The sequence below is a fragment of the Somniosus microcephalus genome, chromosome 9 (genome assembly GCF_052327205.1).
Source record: "Somniosus microcephalus isolate GS21.2 chromosome 9, FLI_Smic_1.0, whole genome shotgun sequence".
Classification (NCBI taxonomy): domain Eukaryota; kingdom Metazoa; phylum Chordata; class Chondrichthyes; order Squaliformes; family Somniosidae; genus Somniosus; species Somniosus microcephalus.
The window spans coordinates 134,978,914-135,002,034 of NC_140995.1; the positions used below are offsets into that span (position 1 = coordinate 134,978,914).

The following is a 23,121-nucleotide window of genomic DNA, read 5'->3' on the forward strand; positions in this document are numbered from 1 at the left end:
TGCCCACACCTTCTACTTTTTGTCCCGCGAGGGCGATGCCTTGCGCATACTTGTGCGGCCCCTGCCCGCCCTGCTGCTCCTCCTCAATTGGAGCCCAGTGGCTGCAGCAAGGCTGGGGGAAGGCTCCTGAGGGGCACATGGCGAGACGGCAGATGCCCTTGGGGGTCGGCCTGCACGAGCTCTGGCCCTCGAGGGGCCGGCTGGTGACTGCTGCAGCTGTGGCTGGGCGGCATCAGTGTGTCCAGCAGCTGGTGGCAGCTGCACTGGTGGAGTGGCAGTGTCGGCTGCAGGAATGGGGGCAAGCTGGCTGATGGCAGGCGCTCGCTGGTCACCTGAGACAGTGGCAGTCGCCCGGGCCAGCACTGCAGCATGCGTAGCAAACTACTGAAGGACAGCCCGCTGGGCTGCTGCAGGGTGGCGGGTGCCCTGGCGATGCCTGGCTGATGCAGCCAGTGTGGCACCAGTTAGTGCCCGTGTTGCCCTGGTCTGTGACCGCATAAGACCAGCCAGTGACTGGACGGCACGACTGAGCACTTGGGTAGTCGCCGACTGTGCTGCCCCGAATTCCTCCACACTCCCAGGCAGTGACTGGACGGCACGAGTGAGCACTTGGGTACTCGCCGACTGTGCTGCCCCGAATTCCTCCACACTCCCAGGCAGTGACTGGACGGCACGAGTGAGCACTTGGGTACTCGCCGACTGTGCTGCCCCGAATTCCTGCAGACGCCTGGCCTGTGCTGCCCCGAATTCCTCCACACTCCGAGCCAGTGACTGTATGGAGTCAGGCATCCATGCCACTACCCCCATGAGCTCCGTGTGCCTGCGCTCCGAGTCGACGGCCATTTCCTCTAGGAGGCGCACCTCCTCTGCGCTGACCGTCACAGGACTGGAGGCCGCGCTCACCCTCTGGGGAGAAGGCCGCCGAGCTTCCCCACCCCTCCCGCGTTGCTGCAGGCCGCTGGGCCCAGGAACTTCACTCTCCTGCGACCCTTCCCCCCGGCTCCCCTCCAGGGAAGACGTGTCCCCTACATCGCCATGGGCTGCCGCGGCTGAGGGTGCCACTGATGGGCCGGCTACCTCTTCCTCCTCCTCTTCCGAGGGGCTGTCACTGGCAGCTTCAGGGCCCGCCTCCTCACCTGGCGATTCACCATCTGAAAGCAGGAAGGCACAAGAGTAGCTTTAGAGTGAGGACAGGGCGTCAGCGAGGGAGGCATGAGTGGTGCCATTCACCGCATTGGTCGGACAGTGGCAAAGGATGTTGATCTGATGCGCAAGTGGAACGAGAGAGGTTCAAAAGGTGATGTCCTTACCATTGGTGCCCAGAACAGGGTCGGCATCTCCAGTGGCAACAGGGCCAATCACACGGACTCCCATAATGCGCTCCATGCGCTGGTCTAAGTCGGTGAGCTCCTGGTGCTGAGGTCGGCCTCCACCGGTTGCAATCTGGCTACGCCTGTTGTTAGTCAGCTTGGCCTGCAAGAGAAAGGACGGCCTCTAAGTACGGTGTGTAGCCCTGATCTTGTCTGCACTGCCTCCCATGGTCGAATAGCTTGGCCATTGTGTAGCCCTGATCTTGTCTGCACTGCCTCCCATGGTCGAATAGCTTGGCCATTGTGTAGCCCTGATCTTGTCTGCACTGCCTCCCATGGTCGAATAGCTTGGCCATTGTGTAGCCCTGATCTTGTCTGCACTGCCTCCCATGGTCGAATAGCTTGGACAGTGTGTAAAGTGCAGAATGTGCAATTGATGTTCATGCCAGTCCCATAGCTGCTGGATGAGGGCTGGCCATTAGGGCTTTCAGGTCCCTTTGTCCATAATGTGAGGTGCACATGCAAGGATGAGGAGGACACTGGAAAGGGTACTCACCCTGACAATCCGAGTGAGGTCGTTGAACTTTTTCCTGCATTGTACAGGATTCCTGGCAACCACACTGTTGGATGTCACCCTGTTGGAGACCTCCCTCCAGGCTTTGCGGTAGACGCTGGGCTACGGCTTCTTGCCACTGTCAGGGAACAAAACATGGCGTCTTCGCTCCACTGCGCTAACCAGCAGCCTCAGGTCACCTTCGCTAAAGCGCAGCGCTCTCTCCCGGGCCTTCTGCATCGTCCTGGGCGGTAAAGAGTTGCAGCAGCAGTGCTCCGGCCTAGGTGGAGGGCTGCAGTGTCCAGGGCGTGGCAGCCAAACAAATCGACCCTTCCCCCTTTAAGAGATGGCCGGCGCCAGCGTGTCTGCCGTCAATGAAGAAATCACCGCACCTGCGCTGCGCCCGGCCTCGGCGGTATAGCTCAGCACTGCCGGCTTAGCGCCTAAAGATAGTCGTGCATCGCCAGTTTTAGCGCTGCAGCAACCTCTTAGGGCAATGCTACTGAATATCGGCGAAGTGGCCTCGACTTTGCGCCGGGCGCAAACTTCAGCGGCCGCCCGACTTTACCGCCCCAAAAGTGGCTATACTGAATTTCTAGGCCAAAGCCTTCAGGCCTGTTTTTTTTTAACACTCTTAGTCCTTTTAGAATTATTATTTACTGTAGCCCTGTTTGATTTACACCCTTGATTTCGCTGCCTTCCACTTTTGCTTTTCTCCTTCCTGTCTTTTGTTTCTATCCTTGCTTCCCTTTCCTCTGTCTTCCTGCACAGGTTTCCAACCCACTGCCATTTTAGTTTAAACCCTCCCCAACAGCACTAGCAAACACTCCCCCTAGGACATCGGTCCCGGTCCCGCCCAGATGCAAACCGTCCAGTTTGTACTGGTCACACCTCCCCCAGAACCGGTTCCAATGTCCCAGGAATTTGAATCCCTCCCCCTTGCACCATTCCTCTAGCCACATATTCATCTGAAATATCCTTCTATTTCTACTCTGACTAGCACGTGGCACTGGTAGCAATCTGGAGATTACTACCTTTGAGGTCCTATTTTTTAATTTACCTCCTAACTCCCTATATTCAGCTTTTAGGACCTCATCCCATTTTTTACCTATGTCGTTGGTACCTATATGCACCACGACAACTGGTTGTTCACCCTCCCCCTCCAGAATGCCCTGCAACCGCCCCGAGACATCCTTGACTCTTGCACCAGGGAGGCAACATACCATCCTGGAGTCTCGTTTGCGGCCGCAGAAACGCCTATCTATTCCCCTAACAATAGAATCCCCTAGCACTATAGCTCTCCCAGTCTTTTTCCTCCTGTCCTGTGCAGCAGGACCACCCATGGTGCCAGAAAGTTGGCTGCTGCTGCCTTCCCCCGATAAGCCATCTCCCTCAACAATATCCAAAGTGGTATATCTGTTTGAGAGGGGGATAGCCACAGGGGACCCCTGCACTACCTGTCTGCGCCTACTACTCTGCCCCAAAGGCTGTGGATGCTGAATCCTCCTCATTTCAGTCTTAAATGGCCGACCCCTTATCCTGAGACTATGCCCCCGAGTTCTAGACTCTCCAGGGGAAAAATATATTTGTGTATCCATGAACTTTTGAATAGTTCCCCCAATGCCTTTATCCAGATCTTTGTTTTGGGATGGAAGAGTGGAGAAATTGGGAGTGGCAACTTGGTAGGAAGAAAAGTGCCAGCATTAAATCAGGGGGGATTGGGAGGGACATAAGAGCATATGAATTGTGAGCAGGATTAGGCCATACGGCCCCTCCATCCTGCTCCACCATTCAATAAGATCATGGCTGATCTTCATCCGCAACTCCACTTTCCCGCCTGATCTCCATATCCCTTGATTCCACTAGAGTCCAAAAATGTATCTATCTCAGCCTTGAATATACTCAACGATTCAGCATCCACAGCCTTTGTGGCAGAGAATTCCAAAGATTCACAACCCTCTGTGTGAAGAAATTCCTCCTCATTTCAGTCTTAAATGGCCGACCCCTTATCCTGAGACTATGCCCCCGAGTTCTAGGCTCTTCAGGGGAAACAACCGCTCAGCATCTACCCTGTCAATTCCCCTCAGAATCTTATATGTTTCAATGAGATCACTTCGTATTCTCCTAAACTCAAGATAGTATAGGCCCAACCTACTCAATCTCTCCTCATAGGACAACCCTCTCATCCCAGGAATCAATTTAGTGAACAATCTAGGGAGAGTGTCAGTGTGAACTGGGGGAGGAACGGGAGGCAGCTACACTTGCATTTAAATACCTGCTGCCCTTTAAGGGCTAATAATATGAGATTTTCCACACCCTCACCTGTTGGCAAGTTCCCAGCACCATGCCCAATCCAGGCCAAAAACTCACTGAATACATAATGAGAACCAGCTTCTGAAGATGTGACATGGTCGGCCATTCATGATTTGTGTGACTGCAAAGCTCTCTCAATTCAGTTCTGTAGCTTCAATGTTGAGAATGGAAACCATTTTAAAAGCTACAAGCAGAAGATTTGGAGCACTGAGGATCCCTCCCAAACTGTAGTCAATTAACATTAGACATATCTCAATGATAGCCTCCCGGGTAATCCAAATTCTTTGAATTCTTTGCTATTCAAATAAGACCAAGGGTGTCAATTTAACCTAACCTGCCCAGTGGGAAATTGATCGGCTGTTGGTTTTACCCATCGCCCAAATATCACTACTTTTTGTGGGAAGTAAAATCGGTTGTTCCAATCCCATCAGTTTCTCGCTGGCAGATTAGTTTAAAATTACCCCCTAAGTAATTAATTCTAAATCTGACAGCCTTTCATGAGGGTAGGATCTTTCCTTTGCTGGTCACCACCTTTATGGACCATTCTCTTGCTTTTCTTAGCATAAATTATATTGATTTTTGTTTTATTTGTTCTCTAGATGTGGGCAACACTGGAAAGGCAGTATTTATTACCCATCCTTAGTGTGAGAACATTAGGAGGTAACCACATAGTGTGGGACTGGAGTCACATGTAGGCCAGACCAAGTAGTGGTGGCAGATCCTCCCTAAAGAATATTTGTAAACCAGTTGGGTTTTTACCACAATCCAGCAGCTTTCAATGGTAATTTCTTATGGTACCAGCCCACAATTCGATTTCACAACTCACTGTGGTGCAATTTGAGTTCATCTCCTCTGGGGGATTGATACTCTAAGATGATAACCTTCTAGGCTACATAATATAGAAACATAGAAACATAGAAGACAGGAGCAGGAGTCGGCCATTCGGCCCTTCGAGCCTGCTCCGCCATTCAATGAGATCATGGCTGATCATCCAAACCCTAGCACCTGGTCCCTACACCGACAACCATCCCACCCAAGCCCTATCCCCGTAACCCCACGTATTTAATCCCCCCTAACACTAAGGGCCAATTTTTATCATGGCCAATCAACCTAACCTGCACATCTTTGGACTGTGGGAGGAAACCGGGGCACCCGGAGGAAACCCACGCAAACACGGGGAGAATGTGCAAACTCCACAGAGACAGTCACCCGAGGCCGGATTTTGAACCCGGTTCCCTGGCGCTGTGAGGCAACAGTGCTAACCACTATGCTTAACTGCCAGCAGTTTCAAAACTTAGTCCAACCATGACTGAAATTCCTTTTAAAAGATGAGACTATGGATGACATATTTGGTTAATCGGATTTGGTCTTTCTAAATGGATGCATTATTGTTTTTAGTTCACTAGCTTTAATTATGTACCACTGTGTTAAACTTGCACCATCAAGTGTGAAGTGGCATAAAACTCCTCCTGGACTGCCAGCTCTAAATATCTGCTCAACTATATGCATTCAAATAACTTTATTTTCAGAATGAAATGACTGAATTGATGATTACCAGAAACTTATATGCAATTATTTTCAACAACTGACCTTGGTGTAAAATTTACACAATTTAGAAAATTAACGTAAAGCTCAGTTGAACATCTTTGTTTCTGTAGTCGCAATCCGTTACTGTTTCATGATGTTATTCTAAAAAGGAATTGCATCTTAAACTGGCTACAAACATATCAAGCAGCATTGAATAGCTATGCCATGGTGTAAGTGTTACTTTGACTTTTAATGGCATTACTGTTCAGTTTTTGTATTATCAGCGCAATTACACCTAAATGTCATGCTCAGTCACCATTATCTGCTGCACTTTGAGCATTCACTGAATATAACCATTGCACTAATTGGCTAGTCAGAGTGTTAATAGAGGATACACAGAGGACACTGCTGTCAATCATGCACAAAGTGAATTTACAAATTAGTTATGACATCAGATCCATAAATCAATTCATAATTTTTTGCTTTTAAAGAGAGTTGCATTAGGTGCCTTCATGCTCGAATTAAAACGAGGGTTCCACCATACGTCCGGTGAAGATACGGCAGTGGAGCATGAGCAGCTTCGAGGAAATTTCTGGGCGTGGTGTGTTAACACTAGCAGCTTGGGTTAGCACAGTGCAGCCCGATGATGCTTGTGTTTTGTTTCAGTTGTGTGATACCTAACCTACTTGCTCCTTCTAAGTGAATCCACTGTGGCTGGTTGTAGAGTTTCACCTACAACCTGCTGCAATTCTAATAACCCTATCCCTACTTGGGCTGCATGTGAGATGGAAGTGTCCAGGACTAGTAACTGACTGGTCCTGCCTGCTTTTAGCCATCTTTTCCACGCCCAGTACACCAAGCACCAAGCTTTTGGAGAGACAGCCATCAAGTCCCCTCAATTGTGTACCTCCACTTGCAGCACCTGGCCTGTAAAACTGTGTTTCCTCATTCTAATGCCCAACTCTACAGCAAGTTTGCTCAGTAAATAGCTGCCTTTGCTTTCCCAGTGCATTTTTGGTAAACTGTTTCCTAATTGCAGTTCCCAGCTGATTAAGAAGATTAGTGCTTCTCCCTTTTCATTGCCTTGCTTGCTGTGTGGGAGACATAGCCCACAGATTATAAACAGGAACGTGTAAACCAGCAAGACTGTTGCTCCCAAAAACATTTAGTAACTCATTGTGTACTCCTGACTAGTGCACTAACCTTAATTTCCAGACTTATGTTTTTGTTATTTTGCTAGCATTTATCAGAACTTTTATCAAAAGGTGGAAGTTTGGTTTACATAATATGCTAAACCAAAATTACTACATTTGAAGTTAATTCATTTTTAAATGGTTCTATGCATGTATCCATGAACACCCTATCATATATATGTTAGAATTACACACTTCAATCTAAAATGTATATTTTCATTGCTGTATGAACTTTTTAATACTCTTTTGCCACTACAGCTCCTCTGCACTTCTTCCAGTGTGTGTTCCTTGATGCCCTCAATGGATATGGGCCTATGTCAAATGCTTTATCGTCTCTCCAAAGCCCTGCAGTGAGTAAACATAACCCCAAGCAGAGTGTGGAATCTGAAAAGAAGGTCAGATCTCCAGGACATTAGATGAACAGATAACGAGATTACATGGAAAATTATTCTGCAGATTTCATGCTGAAACTTTCAGTCCTCCTGCTCTGGCTCTGTTTGCAGAGTTGTAATCACAGAGGTCACTGAGAAGAAGAAAGCATTTTACTGTTGACTACAGATACAAAAAGCAGGAATGATGATCGGTTTGAATGGAGCTCAACATTATTTAGGGTTGGAACACTTAAACATCTAATTCCTTCTGTCAAAACTCTGGTGCTATAGCATTAAATTGCTCCTAACAACATCTGCAACGCTGACATGTGCCTGCACCTTTCAGCTCTTTTGCTCTCTGGTTTTTTGCAAGTCCTTCTCAAACTTGAAGATGTGTCGGTTTAAAATTGCCTTTCAAATGCTTGTAAAATACAACACTTCTGTAACCATGATTTATTCAGTTCAAACCTCTTTGTAACGAAGAATAATGCTTGTCTATGTAATGATTTCTCATTCTCCTGAATTGATAGACTTTCTGCATTTCCGTTTTCCAGTTTAAACAGATGTAGAAAAAAAATGTGAGCGCCATCAAAATACTTGTTTGCCTGCTTCAATTGTTCTTGTGCCTTCTGTCTATGAATTCTGAATATTAATGTTACTGCAGCTGGTTCTTACTGAGAACCAGAGAGAATATTCAGCATTGTGTACAGACTGTGAAGGGTTTCCGATAATCTTTGTACTAACTATGACACAAATACCAATGGGCAGTGAAAGTGCCCATCCATATTTTCAATGTGACTTAAGTCTTGACAATATGTTCTGAAGCATTAGTTCTAAAGTAGAATTTACAGGAAAGCAAATTGTTTTTATGCCATTAATTGCCCTTCAGCATTCAAAACTACTGTTGTGATTAACTGCCAGATGGAAACCTTCATACAGAGCAGTTGCACTCAGCATTTTACTGTCAGACGTATCCTATCCGAAACCTATGATGTATCTATCCTGACAGTGCATGGCTTTGTTGGAAGTGACCTCTCTGCTCCCCGCTTCTGTAACTGTATTTTCATAACATACTATGATGATGATTTTGGGAAAAAAATACAGTTATTTACCAGCTACTGTGTGACTTTAATTATTTTTCAAGCATGTGATAAAAAAAAATTTAAGTTTTGAGGAGAAATTTCATAACCTGGGTTATTATTATAGAAGCACATGAAGGAAATGTATTTGGAGTATGAAATATCATGACTTGAGGTGGTCTGCGTGCTCTTGTATGTGACTGAACACCAGCAAGAGTTTTAAAAGAGATGCAAGTGTTGTTTTATTGTGGGAAACTGCATTTGACTTAGTCAGAATTTTGCTTGGTTCCGATTTATGTATAGTGCAAATAACTAGTAAGTCACCGAGATTCAAGAGGACTGGTGCCACCAATGTAATAATAGTAATATTTTCATTGGGTACTAATATTTTCATTGGGTGCTAAATATTTTTAATATATCATTTGTTTTTATAAACAAAATGCATAATAGAGTCTTACAGACATTAATAGAGCCTGCACTCAATAATGCAACATCTAAAGGCTTTTGATTTTTGCTTTAATAATTTTGTAATTACAAGGCTACATCGAAAGAGCAACTAAACTGAAGCATCTCACTTTTTACCTAAATTTGTGCTTACATTTCTTCATATTAATTGTGATCATTGTTTATCAATGTACTCACAAAGAAGTTGCCTTGTAATCTTTTTAGTATAAATTATTCTGGAGCATGTGCATGTGTGTGCTTGTGGACAGAAATTTCTGCTCTGGGATTTATGCCACAGCACCTTGTCTATGTGGACTTTAGTTGCATCAGATCTCAGTAAGAAGATCCTGTTCATGCATGGGTGAAGATACAGAAATAAGATGTGAAAGACTTTTTATAGTGCATTTTAGATCTAGCAATCTATTAAGAAATGTGACAGTTGGACAGTAATGAGTTTTTAATATTGGATGTTAAAATACAATTGACAGCACTATCTTAGTGCAGAATCAATGCTGAATCAGAGAATGCAAAATTGTAAACATCTGTAAGTAATTTGTGTTCTTTATAAAAGAATTCCAAATATTCTGTTGGGATTCTGTTTGCCATGTTATACTATTTGCAGTTGGAAAAGATTTCGGCACAAAGGACAAAGCTTTCCAATTGCTGGAATATAAATCTGATGTAATCCTGCAAAGCAGATGGGTGCAGCCCATGTGTGTCCACAGGGAAGTAAAGAAACATATGATTTTGGCAGGAAGGTACAATTAACAGGGTAAGAGAGACTGGAGAAAATATTTGTTAAAAGGAAGTTGTAAAAGTTCAGATGACATTGTATAGGTGAGGTGAAAACACAATTTGAGGGCAAAAGAGGCTGATTGATCTATGAAGTTTTTCAGGTTACATTGATCAGTGTAAGTGGTAATGTAAAGGTGTGTGAAGGGCAAAATGGAAGCAAGTTTTATTTTCCAGGAATAATGAATTAAGGGATGAAAGGGAAAGGTGGCACTTTGAAAGTGTGTTACAGGTTTGAACTTGAGAAGCTGTTTTTAAATCTGTGGCTGTGAAATTAAGCTTTATATAAGTATCACCATTCAGTTGCCTACAAGGCACAAGTACATTTGCTTATCATATTTTCAAGTGATTCACTGCACTATGCTATATTTTACTTTTATATTAATATAAATCATGGAGAAATTTAAGGCACTGAGCAGCTGAGTAACCACAATCTCCTGTCAAAGGGGATAGCAACTCCAGCTATGCTTTTATGCGTACCTTCAAAAATGTATATGAGGCCCAAAATTCCACTGAGGCTATTCTGTCGGTGCAAGAACAGCAGAGCAGAACACCTCTCCGCCCACATGGTAGGAACGGGGTCACTTGCATGGTCATGGTCACTTGCGCTTCAGTAGCACCCTCTTAATCTAGCTTTGTAAGGTGGAGCAGCCCACAGCCAGTCTGCCTGAGTTGTCCCCAGGCTTAAGATAAAAACTGAAGTGCACAAGTCTTTGGCTCCAAAAGGAGACATTCTGCTTGAAGATATAAGATTATTGATCCCTTCCGGGATCAATTACCTTAGCCTAGTTAAGGCCTTTCAAAGGGCTTCAAAGGAATCTCACGACAAATCTCAGATGGCGTGTGTTCTGCTGAGGTCTTTTAAAGGGGTACAGGATGGAATTCACAAGGTAGCCTGTGAACTTCACCTGACATGCCCCCTTGATGTAGGCACAGGCAGTAGATCCATTCATGGTCCCCCTCGCCAGAAAATGGGTGCACCCAAAAAATGGGGTGGATTCCCATTAGAGCTAAATTCTGGCTGCAGGCAGCCAATCTGCCTCCACAGTGTCCTTAATCTGGGCTGAAATTTCATAACATTTAATTTAGGCTTAATGGAAGTTATAAATGAAACTAATGAATAGCTATATGAGTTTAACATGAGCTGTAAGACGATGTCACTTTTGTGATCAAACATATATTTTCAGATTGTACTTTTGATATGCTCTTAAAAGAAAAGTTCATGTTGCAAAAATATTACACTAAACAGAGTTTATGGGCTAGATTTTATTTGTATTCGTATTAAAGATAATAGGGTAGATCTTGACTTTGAGCAATAGTGTAAAACGGGTGCAAGTCGGCAGCCTGTTTTACATCTCTCTTTGTTTTACACTACTGCAGTCAAGATCTACCCCAGTGTATAGTACTCTAGGAATCAAAAATAATTTTCTATTTAGTGGCAGAGATCAGTAGCACCAAATGAATACCAATAAACTAATTTAAATATATATCAAAAAGTTAATTAAAATATATCATCATCAAGAGTATATTTTGAGTGGAGGATCAGAAATGGTGAAAGGTGCCAATATTTACTGAATAAAATAAAATAATAGGAATATGGCTTGAAGGTCAGTCATAATCCCTCAATATCCATCAACTCAATAAAATAATGAAAAAAGGAAAATGGCTTCAATTTATAATCCCTGCCAGTTCATGTGGAGTTTTTTTTAAACAAAATAATCTCAAATTAAGATCATTTGTTTTTATTTGGGTACATAAATAAAAATAAGTGAAATACAAAGTTTCATGGGAAAAATAGATGAAAGAAAATGTCATTAACAAGTTAGGATACGTTACATACTATTTTAGTATAAAGTCAATCAAATGTATGGCAGATCCATCCTCCAAAGAAACATTAGGGACTGAGATCAGGCTTGAACTTCTATCTGCACAATGTTGTCCTAGTGTCGGTTTAGCATATCAGCTTTTCTCCCCCTCCAATTACTGTGAGCTGCTACCTTCCAACTTGTGGGTTGGCTTACAGTCCCAAGAAGTGATCTGGTGCAATATCTACAGCAGTGTCTTCATTAAGTTAAACAAAGCCCAGAAGAGCTTTCAAAAAAAGCTACTATCCAAGGGTTTCCTGTATCATCAAAGGTTTTCCATAGTACAAAACTTTAGGCAAATTCACAGACAATCCAAAATACATCTATTTAGCATTTGTAGGATAAAGAGGTATCTAAATACGATTTAAATTTGTATTTCTCTTCCGTACAAACTCTTCATCATTGCTCAGCCCCTAACTCCATCATCTTCCGATAACCTGGTACGATTATTTCCAATATTTCACTGTTACACTACACCAATGTTGTGTTACTATTCATGCTAATATTTAAAATTGTATTAGGAACAGTTCCTCCAGTGGTTCAGTGAGTTTATCCAGTAAGTAGTTCATCCATACAGAACAAGAAGGTCTGAGATTTCATCTCCTGACTGTGCTGAGTTCGCTAATTTCATCAGTGTTGGTAGGAGTGTTTTATAGGTCTGGGATTATAGATGGTGGAAATCAGCTAGATTTCCTGCTGCTGAGTGTTATTCAGTGACCTATGTAGAGTGTGTGGGTGTACAGCTCAGGTGAAGTAGGTCAAATAGGCTATCCACACTCACTGCCAATGCTAACACATGAACAATTGCCAAATGAGTAAAGTACTGGAGGGTGATTGGCACTTTAGAACTGTACCCCAACAGAGAGTCATTGGGCTGGATTTTGATTCTGGAGGCGTGTAGGAGGCGGGACTACAACTTTCGGGGTTGCAGTCCCGCCTCCATCGAGTTGTGGCCAACCCACGCAATTTTCACTTGATTGACCTCGCTGAGCCCACCCAGCGGGCTCAGCAGGCCAATTAAGGACCACCCGGCAACAGGTGACGTCACAGATTGACATTTCATCTGTCAAGAGCTTTTGACAAATGAAATATCAGCGTTTGACAGCTCTTTGAAGCTGTCAAACACTGACAATCTGTACACTAAGTTAATTCCTTCCTCTCAGGCTGATTTAGAGATCTCTCCAGAACAGAAAGCTGAATGCTGCAACTTTTGACAGCTCGTGGCCATTCTGCTTTCTGTGCCGGTGAGATGAGGGACTCCCGAGACCTGAAGGAAGGAAGGCTGTAAAGGTAAGTAAAACTTCTTTAAACACTTTACACACACCAAACACACTTACCTCTTCACTCATGCACCCATCACTCACCTGAACACCGGACATCTCAAACCCTCCAAGTCCTTCAGCCCGACGGTCCGTCTCGCTAACTTGGAGTGGTTTGGAGCCGTTGTGAATCCTACACTTCTGGAATAAAAATAGGGATTGGGCTAAAAACTGCCTGTTTTGGCACTAATCCCCTTCCCGCCTCGGGGAGGCGGGTCCCAGCACAGGTCGGGTATCCGCCTCCTTTGAAACTGGCATGGAGGTGGGTTGGGGGCGGGATGGGATCGTGCCCCCCGATTTCAAGATTTTAACCCCCCACATGCCTCCAATCCCGCCTCCATGGCCCAATGAAAATCCTGCCCATTGCCTTTAGGGGAGGATGGGAAGACAAGAAACATTGGCAAGAAAAATTATTCTCTAAGCTACTGAATTAATCTAAGACTGCCGACAAGGGAAATTCCTGTCTACCTGGGCCAAACAGTTTTATTTGTTTCCAGGCCAAGTAACATGACACAGAAATAAACACTAATAGTACCACAGTAAAACTATTCCAGTACCTGAGTAGCTTTACGGCTGTAATGTTAATCCTATAGAACTAAAATACATATTTAGAATACAACTTTAATTGAAAAGTTTTAACACTTTAATTTTCGTTAGCCTTTTACCCCTATTTTCTTTCGTGTTCTTTCACCTTCCCATTCTCTATCTCTCCAATAATTATTTTGGCTGAAATTTTCATTTTTAAACTTTTCTATCTTTTCTACCCTTTTGTCTAAAATGTGAGCTCATTTTTAAAAATGGACTTTGTTTCTTTTGAGTCTTGACTCACATCATCCATTTTGGAAGTAAAAGCAAGTTTTAGAAAACTTGGTTCTATTGGCTGAACTAAATTTTCAAAACTTCTTTTTTCAGCCAATCAAAAGCACATACTTGGCAGTTTCACATGGTCTTAGATGCAACCAGGCCGATCTTTGCAACAATTTTACATGCCAACCCAGGAAGATAGCAGTCGATTGAATGCAGTTATCAACAACTTCTGGAACTCAATAGGGAAGAATGAATCTTTTCCTCTCCATTCTTCCCTTTAGTAGCACATAGCAGAAAGGGGTGTGACAATTTAAAGACATGGGGCTAGATTTTCAGTTGCTTGCGCCAGCAGTTAGCGCCTTAAGAGAAGTGATTTTCGGGCGCTATTCGTGTAGCGCCCGGGCGCAGCGCAGTTTGCGCCCCGCCCCAAATTAAGTTGCCCATTAGCGCCGGCGCAAAGTTTAGCGGCCGCCCGGATGCGCGCGCAGAAAATGACGTCACATCCTCGTGCAACGCCCTTTGGCCGCCCCGAATCCAAACTTCAGTCGGACCGCCCCATTGTGCGGCTGGCGTCCAGAGCGTTTGTAAAATGGAACGCAACACACCCTGGGGAGCGCAAATTAAAGGGCACTCCTCCTGCACTATAAACGGCAGTCTGCATGTGTTGTGTGGAAGGATCCAGTGTGTTGTTGTGAACGGTGTATTTATGTTTCCGGCCAGCAGCACCACCAGCACCACCACCACCACCACCACGACGTCCTCCGAAAAAAACACATGCACCCTTCCCCTTTAAGAGCTCACTGGCACCAGAGTGTCTGCCGTGCGCTGCGCCCGAGCTCGGGCGCTGCGCTCTGCACCGCCGGCTTAGCGCCTAAAGATAGTAGTGGAACGCCTCTTTTAGCGCTCCACCAACCTCTTAGGGCGAAGCCACTGAATTTCCGGCAACGGGGCGCTACTTTGGGGCGGGCGCTAACTTCGGGCGGCCGCTAAGGTTAGCGCCCCAAAACTGTCTATACTGAAAATCTAGCCCTGTGTCTTAGGGGGGAAAATTCAGTATCGCCCCGTTTGGGGCGCCATTATCGGCCGTGCGCAAAGTTCAGCGCCTGGCGCTAATTATCGCCTCCGACGGCAAACTTGGCTTTTATCGCCCCTGGAGGTGATTGGAGCGCTAAATCAGGCGCATCACACCAGTCTTAAAGCGCAAAGGCCAAGGAGCGAGGCGCTACCTCAGAGCGCTAGCGAAGCAAGGAAGGGCAAATCAAAATGAACCTGCAAAGTGCTGCTCAGTACCCAAAACTCCTTCACACAGCGCTCTCTCTCTCTCTCTCTCTCAGAATGCGTGGTGCAAAAATGTCACCAACAAAAAAAGGCAGGATGCGGACACCTTTAAATAGCGCTCCACCAGTCCCTTTCTGACAGCATAACGCTCCCCTCAACCTGACGTTGCTAGCGGCAGGCGGTAAGGCAGGGGGCACCACTCAAAATCCGGTCCGGGGCACTACCGGGGTGTTGCGCACTCGACTGACATCACGATCTGCCGGCGCAGGAGATCGTGGTGGTAGTGTTTAGCGCCGCCGCAAAATGTCTAGTTAATTTCGCAAGCGGCGCAAACATCGCCGCGCCCGGGCGCTAGTTGCTTTGCGCCCCATTAGCACTCTCTTAAGGCGCTAACGGGAGGTGCAAACAACTGAATTTTTCCCCCTTAGTATGTTAGGAGGGGGTAATATTGACTTTGTGCGATCGTCCATTTTATATCTCTCCTGATCTTTATTTCCATTGACTTCAACTTCAATGGAAATTAAAATGAAAAGAGATGTAAAACAGGCTGCCGATTCACTGTCACCTGTTTTACACTGGAGTGGTAGTTTAAACAGTGGAGCTCAGATTAGAGAGATGGGTTAAACTAGTGCACCTGATTTCTATGTCATGGAGTAACATTAAAACCACATGTTGTCAGCAACTGATACTATTTAGCAGCAGCAGTAAGTGGGTAAAATGTAGTCCATGCCTTTTACAGGTTCAGTATTTATTTGTTTCATAAAGTGACTACTGTATGTTGATAGAAAAGAAGTCAGTGAGTTCCTTTCTTCCATTATAACTCAACAGAGAAATGTTGGGGTCTATTGTGACTTTTGGGCAGTGACCATTCCAGCGGTGAAGAGACCCCGTGATTTTGAGGCTCCGGCCTCATTTACATTCACCAGGCGAGCTACAGGGCACCAAACAGGCACCCCAACTAAACTCGCAAAATTTGGCAAAGGAAAGCTGCTGCCAAGAAGATAGTTCACGGCGGTGGTGGTGGGTGGGGGAGGGGGAGTCACAATCGTGGAGGGCATGAGTCCCAGGGCAGCATCGGCCCAGATTATTTTTGTGTTCTCCCGAGGTGCTCCTTTGAGGCCCACAAAAGTAATTCAAGACTTCCCTTTGCTGGGCCTCTTCCCTTCCATTTATCTAAACTGACAATCAACAACAACAACTTGCATTTCTTTAGCACCTTTGACATAGTAAAATCTCCCAAGGTGCTTCATAGGAGTGTTATCGGACAAAATTTGACACCGAGCCAGATAAAGAGATGTTTAGGACAGGTGACCAAAAGCTTGGTCAAAGAGGTAGGTTTTAAGGAAAGACTTAAAGGAAGAGAAAGAGGTAGAGAGGCGGTGAGGTTTATGGAGGGAAATCCAGAGCTTAGGGCTTAGGCAGCTAAAGGCACGGCCACCAATGGTGGAGCGATAAAAATTGGGGTTGTGCAAGAGGCCAGAATTGTAGGAGTGCAGAGATCTCGGAGGGTTGTAGGGCTGGAGGAGGTTAAGTCATAGGACACCGATTTCCATATTAAAAGGGGCCTATCGCCTGAAACGGACAGTCACTTTGAACACCCAGAGGTAGGCCCCTTGTAAAATGGCACTGGCTGCATCGCTGATATTAATGGGGCAGTAAGGCTACCAACCCCATTTTGAGGCTGTTAATGTTAGGCAAGGGGAGTGAAAATTGACCTCGTAATTTGATGTCAACATGTTCCACATTACAAAGAGGCAGTGACTCAAAACAACATGCAAAATGTATAATTCAATAGCATGGATAGAAGTAAAAATGTAACAAATACTGCATCTATGATTATCAAAAGCCTGTCGCACAGCAAATATCTCTGCTCCTGCCAAGATTCATTTAGGAAACATATACCAGCACTGCAGGGCACAGAGAAAAATAAATCAGGCACCAGCACCCAGCCACTCATTCATTCATCAGTATTTTGGGCAATAACAGAACTTACCTAAAATATTGCTTAGCTTAAAAGTACAATCACATAGAAACAGTTTTCAGTCATGAAATCCAAACAGGAATATCCTTCCAGCTGTCTCAGTACTTTCATTTCCAAAAAAGGACAATAAATCATGCTGAAGAGAATAAACACATAACATACATATGGAGCAAAGTTATAAGATTTTTCGATGGAAGATTAATGAATTATAAATCTCTCCCAGTTAAACTGATTGTTTTTATAATTGAGCAGGAATATGCAAATGATTAAGCTTTCTCTCTCGGGTTTCTGGGTGTGGTGTCTGTTATGCAGGAGGGATTGCAAGGAGCTGCGTGTGAGAGGTGAGAGATTACCATGTTAATATCAACAGATGACGTTTAATTTTGGAATAATTAGAATTATGTACCTTGTGATTTGTTTTAGCTATCGAACAACAAATAAGGTAAAAATTAAATTGATACATACAGCACATTATTAGTCAGAAATTAGCTTTTGATTTAGAGAGACAGGATAAACCTCACTTATCAGTAAACATGCAAACATTTGAATGCTTGTGTCTGCGCACAAAATTATTAAATCATATATTCCCTGCAATAGAATTCTAGATTATTCATGGCTATAAGTTTATTCTTCCTCCCTTCCAGATAACATTAATTTAAAATAAAATTATTAATTATGTAACCTAGAATTTAAATTCTCTGCCAATATGGAAAAATTAATTCCAAAAGTAACTCCAAAAATTAATTTAATAAGGGGTTTTGATAGAGTAAATAGGGAGAAACCGTTTCCATTGGTACAAGGGTCGGTAACCAATGGACACTAATTTAAGATAATTGGCAAAAAATCCAGGGGAGAAATTATTTTACACAGCGATTTGTTACAATCTGGAAGGGTGATGGCAGCAGATTCAATAGTAACTTGCAAAAGGGAATTGGATATGTAGCTGAAAAGGAGAAATGTGCAGGGTTATGGGGAGAGGGCGGGGGAGTGGGACGAGTTGGACAGCTCTTTCAAAGAGCCAGTACAGACACGATGGGCCGAATAGCCTCTTTCTGTGCTGATGATTCTATGGTTTACAATAAATTCTACATGATCAACTAAAACAGTGTAATCACAGTCCATTTTATTTCTCCCGCTGAACAGAGATTTCAGTTAAAATACCAGGTTCCCAAAACCTGGAAGCAAAAAATAGCAGTCAGAATAAAACCCTTCAATACCATACAAATCATCTGTTTTAACCAATTAAAACTGATGTTCTTCTTTTGCTCTTCTGTTGATTACAAATCATAAAGTATGGATTTAAATGACATTTTTAAATTATATTCCCAAATGCAGCTGCTAGTTTATGAAAAAAAATCCATAAAATAATTTAATGTTTGAAAGCTATTTGAATCAGATGACAATGATCACATCACGGGCGGATAGTGGCCACCTTGAATATTAAACACGAGCTGAAACTGAGCTTTTCTTTTAATAGTGCCGGAAACTTCTGTTTAAATGCCTAATGACTTTTTAGTTTTAGTCAATCAGTTTTCAACTATTCACTCAAATGGGGCTGAACAACACCTCTGAATAAATGTTACCTTTGGACAAAATGAACAAAAATATTAACAAATATAACTGACTTAAAATAGTCACATGAAATGTTCTTCACTCTCGGCTGAAAGCTTTGTAATTGTCTTCAGAGACTGATATGAGAGGGACATTGGAAGGTTGTTGCTATCTGACTAATGTCACGATGGAGGGTTGTGACAGTAGGCTGGTGCTGGATGTTGCTCAGCATCTTGGTGAGAGTTTGAAGTACTCAGATGTGACAGTTATCAAAGGGTAAAATAAAATAAATGTTGACTGAAAACGTTATTATCATTTAAACATTGATTCTTGTGCTAATAGACAGACCTCAATTAGGTACTAAAAGTAATATTATAATACACTGCCTTAAGCTATGGAGAAGCTTACTTATTGTATAGTCGTAAAAGTGATTTTCAGTTATACGATATAGTTATGTAACTGCTGTTTGTAATTAATTATTTTTCTTTTTCTTTGTGACTGAGCACTAAGATCAGCTCTGTGTGGCGTAACCAAAATAAAATGTATAGTGTGAAAACTTTACCTCTGATTAATGACTTACTGATTAGAATCACTTTGGCATTTACAATGTCTTCTCACTAAGTATCTACGACATTTAACAGAAAAGTGACTACAAGTTTGAAATGTAATAAACCTAATAGTTACGACATTTAATTACTAGGTTACAGTGTTTATAAATCTGTACCTTTATTCTATGGCACTGTATTTCAATCAATATTCTGTAGCTGATGATCTATGTGACTCCAGATTTCTTTCAACGTAAGGGTTCTAATTCTGATGTGGTTAAAGAGTTTCTTCTGGTGCTCAATGATATGTTTTGCTTTTGGATTGATATTTATTGTTTTTAATTAATGTTGTGCTTGGACTCAATCCTGGAAGAAATCACATGTTACAGCACATTAATTCTAATAAATATGTGAGATGTTATGTTGTCAATTGATTGAGGTTCGCTTGAAATGCTCTCCTGTGCACTTTTTGTTGTGGTTGCTATTATCTTTGTTTGAATAATCTTTAAATAACAAATATATGAAAAGTAATGAGCATAAGGAAAGTATGATTTTGAAAATGAGATTCAGTGACAAACCAGTGTTTTAAGTGTATGATAATATCCTGCACCTGCACTGACATACCAGGATCATAAGACTGGCTAATAGCAAAGCAGCTCATAACAGTATAAAAGGCTGCTTTATGTGAAGCTGAGGGTTTTGAAGGTGGATCTGCAAGGCATACCCATACAAGACAATTCGTTTGTGTAAAAATAGTGGGGTAGAGTTTCCGCTTGATTGTGCTGTTTTTTTCGACACAAATTGCCCCAAATCAGCATAACCTGCGGAAAAAATCGCGGAATTTTAAGCAGAATTACATTCAGCGCAAATCGTGTTTCCGTGATCTTTTGCGCTACTTTAAAAACATCACACTAGAATCATAAAATCATAGAATCATAGAAAGTTACAGCGTGGAAGGAGGCCATTTCGGCCCATCGTGTCCGCGCCAGCCAACAAAGAGCCATCCAGCCTAATCCCACTTCCCAGCTCTTGGTCCCTGCAGGTTACAGCATCCCAAGTGCGCATCCAAGTACTTTTTAAATGTGGTTAGGGTTTCTGCCTCTACCACCCTTTCAGGCAGTGAGTTCCAGACCCCCACAACCCTCTGGGTGAAGAAATTTCCCCTCAAATCCCCTCTAAACCTTCTACCAATTACTTTAAATCTGTGCCCCTGGTGTTTGACTCCTCTGCTAAGGGAAATAGATCCTTTCTATCCACTTTATCTGGGCCTCTCATAATTTTATATACCTCAATAAGGTCTCCCCTCTGCCTCCTCTGTTCCAAGGAAATCAAACCCAGCCTATCCAGTCTTTCCTCATAGTTAAGACTCTCTACTCCCAGCAACATCCTTGTAAATTTCCACTGTACCCTATCTAGTGCAATCACATCTTTCCTGTAATGTGGTGACCAGAACTGCATGCAGTACTCTAGCTGAGGCCTAACTAGTGTTTTATACAGTTGAAGCATAACCCCCCTGCTCTTGTATTCTATGCCACGGCTAATAAAGGCAAGCATTCCATATGCCTTCTTAACTACCTTATCTACCTGGCCTGCTACCTTCAGGGATCTGTGGACATGCACTCCAAGGTCCCTTTGTTCCTCTACACTACTCAGTGTCCTACCATTTAATGTGTATTCCCTTTCCTTGTTAGCCCTCCCCAAATGCATTACCTCACACTTATCCAGATTGAATTCCATTTGCCACTGTTCTGCCCACCTGATCAATTTATTTATATCTTCCTGCAGTCTACAGCTTCCTTCTTCAGTATCAACCACACAGCCGATTTTAGCATCATCTGCAAACTTCTTAATCATACCCTCTATATTCAAGTCTAGATCATTGATATATACCACAAAAAGCAAGGGACCTAGTACTGAGCCCTGCGGAACCCCACTGGAAACAGCCTTCCAGTCACAAAACACCCATCAACCATTACCCTCTGTGTGATAAATCCAGAAAGTGGAACAAGGAACTCAAAGAGGCTAGATGTTAGAATTAACACGAGTACTTTATTAACAACTGGGAAACACATTTACAGACAGCCTGCATCAGCATCCTGGCATTCCACCTTCTGACCTATACAGGAAGCAAATCTCTGACCTTAGTAGCAGCATTGGCTACAGCACCACCTGGTGGATAACCTTAATCATAACATCCCAGATTATTATATCCCTCCCCCCTTAAGATTTCAGTATGAATTTCTTAACAAACAACCATTCCTGGGGGTCACATAAGGAGTCTCCATTCATCATGTTCCATACTTGACGAATCTAACAGTTCAGTATTAATCTCTCTGGTGGCTTGCGAGGCCTTTGTGAACGTCTAACAGTAAAGTCCCTGCTTGTTTGTGGTGAAGCCACCAGCTGCTCCTGAGCAGTGCTCAGAGTATCTGACTCTGCAACGATGGTTTCCTCTTGACGGATAGGTTCCTGTGGAATTATCTCTGTCCCTGGTGGTGGCACCACAGATGCACTTGGATAACTGGGGGCAACCCTGTCTTCAGTCATTGCATCTGGAACCTTCATTTCAATTTCCCCTTGTCTGGGAAGTACCTGATCTACATGTCTGCGTACTACCCTACCATCTCCCAACATGACCTTGTATGATACTGGACCTGTCGTTGAGTCTATGAAGCCAGGAATCCACTTTGGTCCATAACTGAAATTCCTGGTAAGGATCGCATCTCCTTCTCCAAAACTTCAGCTCTTTGTTCTTTTGTCATGGTTCTCTTTTTGTTTGTTTTGTCTGTTTTCCATTTTCCTTTTTAGGTCTGGGTGGACAAGGTCAAGAGTGGAGCGTAGTCTACGACCTAATAACATCTCAGCAGGAGAGAGTCCTGTGGTGGATTGAGGTGTTATTCTGTAGCTGAACAGAACCCGTGACACTTTGGCTGCTAAACTCCCTTCTGCACTTTTTTTCATCATCTCCTTAAATGTTTGTACGGCTCTCTCTGCAAGTCCATTCGAGGATGGATGATATAGAGCCGAGGTCACCTGCACTATGCCATTTTTTCTCAAGAACTCTTTTGTCTCTGTACTCACAAAACAAGTGGCATTGTCACTCACCACGATCTCTGGTAGCCCTTGGTTGCTGAAGCTTCGATGCAGGCAGTCTATAGTAGTAGTGGCGGAAGCAGAATTTACAGGATAAACATCCATCCATTTGGAATGTGCACCAATGATTATGAGGAACATCTTCCCCATGAATGGACCAGCATAATCTAAGTGCAATCTTCTCCATGGTTTATCCGGCCACTTCCAGGGGTGGAGAGGAGCTGCTGCTGGTGCTTTCCGGTGTTCCTGACAAGTGTTGCATGTCTTGACTAGATTTTCTATCTCCTCATCTAGCTTTGGCCACCATAAGTAACTCTTGGCCAAGGCTTTCATACGCGAGACCCCAGGATGACACTGATGTAGTTGCTCTAGGATAGACTGTCGTGCTGGCTGTGGAATAATCACTCGTGCTCCCTACAACACGCAACCATCCTGCACACTCAGCTCTGTTTTCCTGACACTGTAGGGTGTGAAGTCAGCCCCTTCTGGATGCTGTGGCCATCCCCTCACCACATATTCTCGAACTCTAGACAGTACTGGATCTTTACCTGTCCATGTTCTTACTTGCTCTGCAGTCACAAGTGCCATGTCAGTGTCCTCCAACATCAAAACTCTGTCCTCTGGAGCTGCACGGATAGGTGTGCCTGGCAGTGGAAGACGGCTCAAGGCATCTGCGTTCCCATGGTACTTGCCCGCCTTGTAGATGATGACATACTCATATGCCCTCAACGTCACTGCCCACCTCTGCCCACCATCTGTGGAACTGCTTTCATTTCATTGAAAAGAGAGATAAGAGGTTTATGATCAGTGCATATGGTGAACTTCCTGCCATATATGTACTTGTGGAACCTCTGTAACCCAAACATTACTGCTCACCCCTCTTTGTCTAACTGGGAATAGTTTTTTTCCGCTGGTGTTAGAGTTCGGGACATAAACCCTATTGGTCTTTCAGTTTCATCTTCCATGCAGTGTGAAAGAACTGCCCCCACCCCGTAAGGTGAAGCGTCACAAGAGAGAATGATGTCTTTCTCTGCATTGTAGTGAACCAGCACATCTGACGACAGCATCAGTTTCTTGGACTGTTCAAATGAAACCCCATG

The 23,121-nt window shown here is 43.7% G+C and overlaps 1 protein-coding gene across 50 annotated transcripts in view; it reads left to right on the forward strand.

The window, feature by feature from the left end:
• trdn (triadin) overlaps positions 1-19,358 on the forward strand; it is a 732,832-nt gene extending 713,474 nt beyond the window's left edge. For all 50 annotated transcript variants that reach the window (XM_085997256.1, XM_085997227.1, XM_085997243.1 and 47 more), the window contains one exon: positions 7,155-19,358. In XM_085997256.1, the coding sequence (XP_085853382.1) occupies positions 7,155-7,312 (158 nt within the window). In that variant the 3' untranslated portion in view covers positions 7,313-19,358. The remainder of the gene's footprint in view (positions 1-7,154) is intronic.
• The last annotated feature ends 3,763 nt before the right edge of the window (positions 19,359-23,121 follow it).